Source organism: Triticum aestivum, chromosome 5B, assembly GCF_018294505.1.
Source record: "Triticum aestivum cultivar Chinese Spring chromosome 5B, IWGSC CS RefSeq v2.1, whole genome shotgun sequence".
NCBI lineage: Eukaryota > Viridiplantae > Streptophyta > Magnoliopsida > Poales > Poaceae > Triticum > Triticum aestivum.
Genome location: NC_057807.1, coordinates 595,282,277 through 595,290,121, shown reverse-complemented (window position 1 = coordinate 595,290,121; position 7,845 = coordinate 595,282,277). Strand labels below are relative to the sequence as shown.

The 7,845-nt window shown below is 45.9% G+C and overlaps 1 protein-coding gene across 10 annotated transcripts; it reads right to left on the bottom strand.

Annotated features, from left to right (window-relative positions):
- Positions 1–1,325: 1,325 nt before the first annotated feature.
- On the bottom strand, positions 1,326–7,583 carry LOC123113504 (putative receptor-like protein kinase At4g00960). 10 transcript variants are annotated; one of them, XM_044534752.1, is made up of 10 exons: positions 7,328–7,583; positions 6,790–6,997; positions 4,516–4,774; positions 4,164–4,392; positions 3,916–4,066; positions 3,601–3,813; positions 2,073–2,181; positions 1,881–1,975; positions 1,674–1,759; positions 1,326–1,587 (listed from the first exon to the last, which is right to left on the bottom strand). In XM_044534752.1, exons 1-10 carry the CDS (start codon positions 7,462–7,464, stop codon positions 1,554–1,556), a joined length of 1,521 nt encoding a protein of 506 aa, XP_044390687.1. In that variant the 5' UTR covers positions 7,465–7,583; the 3' UTR covers positions 1,326–1,553. The 10 variants fall into 10 exon arrangements, with proteins under 10 accessions (XP_044390687.1, XP_044390685.1, XP_044390688.1 ...); XM_044534750.1 differs by having other exon boundaries at positions 1,697–1,759; XM_044534753.1 differs by having other exon boundaries at positions 1,720–1,759.
- Positions 7,584–7,845: the final 262 nt, after the last annotated feature.

Sequence of the window (7,845 nt, the reverse complement as noted above, 5' to 3'; positions counted from 1 at the left end):
CCCCTGGAAAGGAATAGGTTCAAAACGTTAATAAGGGTGGTGGGAGTCTATCCCTTACTTTGGTCGCTTTCGCTATGTAGAAATGATTTGGTTTTTAATGACAAAGGTGCTTCTCCTCTACGTCTACGCTATAACGACCGGAACACCAACTGTTGTTCAAGGCAGTACGTACACGGTTGGAGCAAGCGGCTATGGAGGTTTTTTCCAACATGGGTGGCAGATTTGTTGGTCTATAGGACTCTACCGTTGCAGATTTGCTGGTTTTGTACATTTTCTTTTTGTTAGACTTTTGGGTTTGGCTGTGTGCATCCTAATTATGCAAAGGGCGGGTGTTACTCATAATGTCTTGTATCCGCTTGATACTACATTTAAAGATAATAAAACGCCCTTTATCAAAGAAAAAAAGTGTGAAGTTCCCCTTTCGAATGGTGAACATGAACACGGGCCTTGGGCTCCGTTTTTTATCAGGTGAAGATACATTAGAGGAAGTACGGTAAGGTGATGTAAGCATCTTACATGAGTTAAAAAAATTTAACAATTAAGAGCCAGCTATAGCATGTGCTTCAGAAACAATTTGTGGGGTTGTAAGGTTATCATAGACAGGATGATGAAGCTACCCATGTCACATGATTCATGATGCCTCCCATTTCAAGGAATTCCATGCGTGCATATCATCATGTACCGTTGCCATGACACGCTAGCTAGTTGTTTGGATTTCAATGGTACAAAAAGTAATACGACTACATGAACACTGACGTTGGTGTTAATATGCAGTTGAGACCAAATGCAAACAAAGGAGGAAACAAGTATCACTAGCAACGAGCCAATGACCGATTTATGTGGCATGGACTATCCTGTTGTATATATAAGTATATAGCCAAGATAAGAAAGAGAAGAACACATAGTAGATAGAAAAGATTCAAAAATCCATATGCACCCGAGCTCATCTGCACCCGTGCTTACGAAAAAAATCAAAACAAATACTAAATAAATTAAAAAAATCCAAACTTTTTGTGTGCAGTAGACAATTTGATGCGTGAGGTCCGCTCCAATTTTCAAGTCATTTGGACATAAGAGGAGCTCTCAGCAAAAAAGATAAAATGGGGTCTATAAAAATGTTTACTGTTCATGGACTATTTTGATCCGATTTGTCTTTTTTTCTTGAGAGCTGCTCAGATGTTCAAATGACTTGAAATTTGGAACGGGCCTCGTGCATCAAATTGTCTACCGCACACAAAAAATTGGATTTTTTTTATTTTTGTCGATTTTTTTACAATTTTTTTCTAGCCGGGTGCAGATGAGCCTAGGCACCGAAACGCCTTACTAGAAAAGATTGCCTTCTTTATGGGAATGAATGGTTCCTGGTGTTAATAGTATATATATACATTTGAATCCCCCGCAAAGAAGAAGCAGAGGATATGTACAACTGAATATTTAGTCACACTGAATACTTTAATCACCGTCTGCCACCATCATCATGTTTAGTGTGGTAGAGGAAAGCATGTTGTAGTGGCTTCAAGCTTAATCACTGGTTGCCACCATCATGTTCATAATCATGAGGTTGATTGTTGGAATTTGGCACTTCTCCTGAAATAATAAAAGGAAACACCGTCAAGACATGGAACGAAAGGAAGATCTTAAATCCGGACCTGGTAAGCAGCAGGGGTTTCAACCGTTTGGTAGTCATCACAAGTACCATGGGTATTGAAAATCGCGTACCGTTGTTAGCTGGTGCAATGCCCTGGTCTGTCGCATCAAACTGCAAGAACAAAGCCATATGACTGTTATATAGTGATATACTTCAGCCTGCACAAAGATATATGTTCTGTTCTAAACAGTAATTCCCATGACATATCCAACTTATTGAAAAGAACACATACTTCATCTGAAGGAGGCTCACTGGACATGTCAACCGGAACATGGTTAGGTGAAGAGATTCCCAGACTAACTCCACCTGGGGTAGTCCCAGCAACATCTTCAGCACCCAACAATGCATCATGGAGAAGTGATTTTACTATTGATAGTCTAGAACACTGAATACAAATTAGAAAAACTGGGTGTAGCAAGCACACCTGATACAGGATAAGTACCAGGTGCATCAGTTATCGAGAAGCTGAAGTGTCCATTCTGTTGGCCAGTTAGACTTGCACCCATGGATGTGATTGAGTCATCCTCTCGAATCTACCATCCAGGAAACATTTCAGTTTGTCAATTTAAAATTGTGGGATGGATTTTTTTGGATGGAATTTATTACAAATCTGAACAATTTTCATTGGAACTTGTTAAAGGGAGCAGTATATAGCCAATACTTCACCGCCCCTCCCCCACCAGTACCGACTGCCTACTACAACAAGTTTTGCCCGGCTTCGGTGAGGGCGGGGCAATGACGGCAGCGCACCTTCGGCTCGCTTTAGCGCTTGTAGTCGTCGCTAATTGGTCTATGGATCTGGATGCAATTTTATTATTTCGGGGGTTCATTGTACTGCCATGATTGAAGATGAGTAGATCGGATGTTTTTCCGCAAAAAGAAAGAAGCTGCAATATCCACATACATAACCACAAAAGTCACATGTGCCAATGTCTAACAGCAGAGCCAACGAAAAGGGGGCTTTAAATAGTCAGAATTATTCCTTGAGTTGGATGCTCAGCTCCTTGCCTGGACATTTACACCCAGGTGGGTACCTCTCCTCCAAAGCCAGATCAAACGTCGTCGGCTCTAATACCATGTGGTTATTTGGAAAAAAATCCGGAATCCTTCGGTTCCTCTTCTTTCTTCGCCATTTTCATTAATCTTTCTTCATTGCTACACATACAACTCCATAAACATGGGCCTCATGGGTCCAGCTCTAAGACACACACACACACACACAGCCTCGTACCTACTCCCTCCGACCGGAAATACTTGTCGGGAAAATGGATGTATCTAGACGTATTTTAATTCTAGATACATTCAATTTTATCCATTTGTACGGCAAGTATTTCCGGACAGAGGGAGTACAATTAACTTGCCTAAAATAGACTATGTCTGAATCAAACTATATGTGCGTGCATGGCGGCAGCCAAAAATTGGCTAACCAGCATCTAGGGGCTGTTTGGATTGCAGCCCTCAGCTGCCGATCCAAAAAATTGGTCGTTGACCAAGCCCTGCTTCCCATTTGGATGGGAGCCAATAGTTTGGTGTGCCCAACCCATGCCAGCTCCCCCGGTTCAGTTTGACGCCAAAAAGTTGGCAGGTCCGAGGCGGCCAGATCCCGCGACAATTAATTGGCTCGCCCACGATTGGCAGGGCGCACCCAGGCGAAATCTAAACAGCCCCTTAGCCAGTCCAAAATCTGCCAAAAATTGGCAAGTTTTGAGAGGTTGTGATGGTAATTAAGTTGGTAGCCAACCAATTGGTAGCAATTTTGGCTTGCCTAAATATTGGCAAGCCAATTTTTGGTACCAAACCAAGTAGTCCCTAAGAAAATTCATGGCCATCATTAGCATAATATTTTCTGTGGTGCACCATATAATTTCAGACTCGTATTTTAATACCAATGAGAAAATAAGAAGAGATAGTTTATAGTGAAGAAACTATATGTCAAAGCGATCAGTTCAAACCTGGTAAATCAACGACCCGTCCTTTCTTGCCGCATAGGTACACTCAGTTTCTGTCTCATTCAGTCTATTGACAATATCCTGTATAGATGGCCTTTTATGTCGATCATCGTTCACACACATTAAACCTATTTGAATACACGTCTTCACTTGCTTGGAATATGCCTTCATCAGACTCGATGTTTCATGTAGCCTTTTTGTCCATTTTTCCTGTACCTACAGATTTAGAGCACAAAAAGTGGTTATATATTATAATAATCAAAGTATTATAATGAATTACATGCACATGATCTTGATAATGGCAACACATTCTCTTACAAGATTAGTGAATTCCTGGGGAGACATGTCAGTAATTTTTGAGTAGCCCGCCCGTCCTGACATTATCTTTATGATTACAACACCAAGGCTGAATATGTCAAACTTACTTGAGATCAAATTGTTGTGTATGTATTCCGGCGGTAAGTACCCTCTGCATCACACATGTTATATAAAAGTTACTGTTACTACACATCTAATCCAAAATATATTTACCTTCTCAAATTTCAGTTCATATGAAGAATGCTTACTGCGTTCCTAAAATACTTTTTGTAGCTCGCGTTCGTTCATCTCCAAAGAGCCTTGATATCCCAAAATCTGCAAGTCTGGGAACCATGTTCTCATCCAGCAATACATTGGCTGGCTTTAAATCCAAATGATAAATAGGTGGCTTTACTTCCATGTGGAGGCATTTCAAACCCTGGCAAATCCCCTTAATTATTCCGTAGCCTGTGCGCCAATCATATTTATTACATTCATCTGCAGTACCAAATAAGGAGAATTCTTGGGATGTAAATTTTAAGAATGATAACTTAGCATGCTATGGTATCGAAAAAAAGGAAACATTGACATGCTAACTAACAAGGGGAACATCATTTTTACCAGAAATATACTTTTCAAGGCTTCCATTAGACATATACTCTAAGCAGAGCGCCCTATGTATCTTTTCAGCAAGAACAAATTTTCCTTCGTACATTGCTGGTACTTCCTGAATATGGTTGCAATAACCAACTAACCGCACAATATTCCGGTGCTTGAGCCTTGCAAGGTTTGTAAACTCATTCTGAAATTGCCCATCATCAACACCTGCCATCTCATAGATTCTCTTCACAGCAATCTTTTGCCCATCTTGATCCACTCCCTACACAAGATTTCACATGGTTTAATTTTCTGTTCGTAAAGCAGAAAATGCTATGCTTGAATGTGGCAACACAAATCATTTACTATCAATGTTGACTTGGAGACGATACAAGCCGAATGGAAATCCTTCTGAAGGAAACTGGGTTCATAAGTGGCCATGGGGACATATCTTTTGCAGCCGTATGTGCTGTTGTAAAAACAGGCTCGTCACGTAGCTGGAAGCCTGGAATGTTTTTGTCAGGCAAAAAAATAAAAAAAATCCTTATGCTCAACTGAACCTGATGCAGATCTTTGTTATGGTTATCGGCCTATAGTGAAACCTGGCCTAAAGGTCATATGTAAATAGAATATAGTACAACTTGTAGACACATGCCCGAGTTAATTGCACAGAAATACCACAATTGAGGCATTTGAAGCAGATTGGTACCAAGTTTGGTAATTTTTACGTGTCAGTACCAAGTCTGGGGCTAGCCGTTACAAAAAGGTCTAAACCGCGTATAAACACGTATTGACGGGGTATCTGACCAGCGGGGCACACCTGTCGGGTGCATATGTGGCATTTTTTTGCAGAAAACCCCACGCGCGGTGGCGCCTGATCTGGATCAAGGGGCTCCCGTCGAGCCCGAGCTCCTTCGCCTCCCGTAACCACTGCCCCGCCCTGCCCCGCCCCGGCCTCCTCCTCGCCTCACCGCCGGCCGGCCATCGGAGCACCACCACCGGGGAACAGGACCAGGCCGTCCCCGCAACCTGCCTCTCTCCTTCTCTTCCTCCTTTCATTTTTTTCTTCTCTCTCTCTCACCCGGAGCTCTCTCTCTTCCCCTTTGGATAGGAGCCCGACGGCAAGCTGCCATTGATGGCATCCCGTAGGTCCAGCCCGACGCGCCGCCTTGTTTCCCGGCCAATCCGCGCTGGAGAGCCTTGGATCTGTCCTTCCCCTTCGTCCCTCGATGCCGGAGTCCCTGAGCCGCCGCCTTCCTGTTAAGCGCGACGCCCCAGCACCCTACCTCGCCGGAGCCCGACGCCAAGCCGCCATGGATGGCCCCCCGTAGCTCCAGCCCGACGCGCCGCGTCCAGCTCGACGCGACGCGGGCTGCTACCACAGCCACCGGAATGCGGCTCACGGGGACGACGAGCTTGAGGTCGCGGCGGTCGGTGCCGTGGAGTCCAGGCTCTTCGTGGCGGTCGTGTGGAGCCGGGGTGTCGAGGAGGAGGCCCGGGGCGCTCTGAATCGAGCTAATTTGGTGCCGGCGGTCGACGTATAATGGCGTGATGCGAGGTTGCTTGCCACGCCTCAAGATCCGCTCGCCGCCCTCAGTAGGCCGCGACGTCTTCCGCAAGGATGGCGCGCCGGCCGCCGGCTCCGCAAGACAAGTGTTGCCGCAGGCCTGCAGCTCGCTCGAGCTTGGCGTGCTTGTGCCGTGCTCTTCCTCTCACTGCTCGTTGTCAGCCTCATGGCGCGCCCGCTCAAGGGGCACTTTGTATGGGACCTTGGGCAAGGACAAAGGGAAAGGGAAGAGGGGGTAGAGGTGCAGCGCCGCCAGTCTCCAGCGGTAGACGGAGTCAGAGGCGGCCGGGGCGGTGGCCACGCCGGGCTCCCACTTTAGGTCCCTGTCCTAGAGCGTCTCTCATAGGAGCCTTTTTCCGTAAAGCAAGGGGGTTTTCTGCAAAAAACATGCCACATCGGCACCCGACAGGTGTGCTCCGCTGGTCAGATACCCGTCAATACATGTTTATACGCGGTTTAAACCTTTTTGTAACAGTTAGCCCCAGACTTGGTACTGACACGTAAAAATTACCAAACTTGGTATCAATCTGCTTTCAATGCCCCAATTATGGTATTCCCGTGCAATTAACTCCACATGCCCACATAGGCACTCACGCAGTTTTACCTACTAAAGACCGGATCACTAATTTTAGAAATTGAAAAATCACCATATACCACTTCGTCCAACAGATGATCTGTATGATACTGTTGATGTCCAGAAGCCATGTACACAATTTAATTTATTGTCTTACCAAGTAAACCTCTCCAAACGAACCGCTACCAAGCTTCCGCTCCTCGGAGAAATCATCTGTAATTTCTCGTAAATAATCGAGTGGCACAAACGTTGGCTCCGAACTTGCGTCGAGCATGCTCCACCACGGACAAACCACCTGAGCAAGCCAGCGCCACGGCCGTTTTATTTCTCTTCTTTTCCTAGCCGTCCCGCTGGGCCTGGACATGCTGTTGCAGAAAGAAAGAGATGCTATATATTTATGTTTGACAGCTCCCAAAAAAAGTTGCAATACATACTGTTGAGAAGTTTAACTCATTTCTCTATACCAATAGAGAAATCGAGCTTTCCCGACCAAAATAAAATAGTAGTAAAATAAGAAGAGATGAATCAAACTTGCACAACTAAGATTCAACTTATGCAGACTCTCCCTGCGGCCACCGAAACCACAGATCCGCGCGAAGCAGCCAGCGAGCGGTGAGTTCAAATTCAATAGAGGGATTTGAGGACACGGTAGAAGAGAGAGGAGACCAGCGGCTAGCTAGGGGGGAGGTACTCACAGCCACATCACGACGAGCACCGTCCGCTTTAGCCGAAACCTCGGGGACCGCTTCATCCGGGACCGCTTCATCGGGGACCACCACAGCGCAGCCTCCTCCTCCGTCAGGGCGGCGCCGAGTGGCCGCTTGGGCGCCATCCCGCGCTTTCGCGGGCTGGGGGCGTGGGGCGCTGAGGCGGTGGTGGAGTAGCGACTAGCGAGTGCGGACGAAAGGCGATGGAGGTGGTTTGCGAGAGAAGTACTAGTGACGAGGTCAAACAGAGAGTGGATCTGGATCACCGAGTACCATCAATGGAAGTAGCCAAGTAGGAGTAGGTGAGACGAAGATCTCGAGGAAATTAGGCTATTTAAAAATGCAGTTTAGCTACATGTCAGTCAACTGCTCCAATTCGGGTCAGACAATTTTGAATGAAGGAAGGAGGAAGGAGAAGGTAGGGTTCAGGGGTGGGGGCTGGTGGCGGGGGCCACACTCAACTTAGCAAAAAGAATGATTAACAGCACGGATTACACCTTGTTCAG

Bases quoted from the DNA above. Each gene is read 5' to 3' on its own strand.
- LOC123113504 (XM_044534750.1), bottom strand. From the start codon at position 7,464: ATGGCGCCCAAGCGGCCACTCGGCGCCGCCCTGACGGAGGAGGAGGCT. The intron at 4,067-4,163 runs GTAAGCATTCTT...TGTGTGATGCAG, and splicing joins AAAAGTATTTTAGGAACGCA to AGGGTACTTACCGCCGGAAT. The intron at 1,588-1,696 runs GTACTTGTGATG...TTATTATTTCAG, and splicing joins CGCGATTTTCAATACCCATG to GAGAAGTGCCAAATTCCAAC.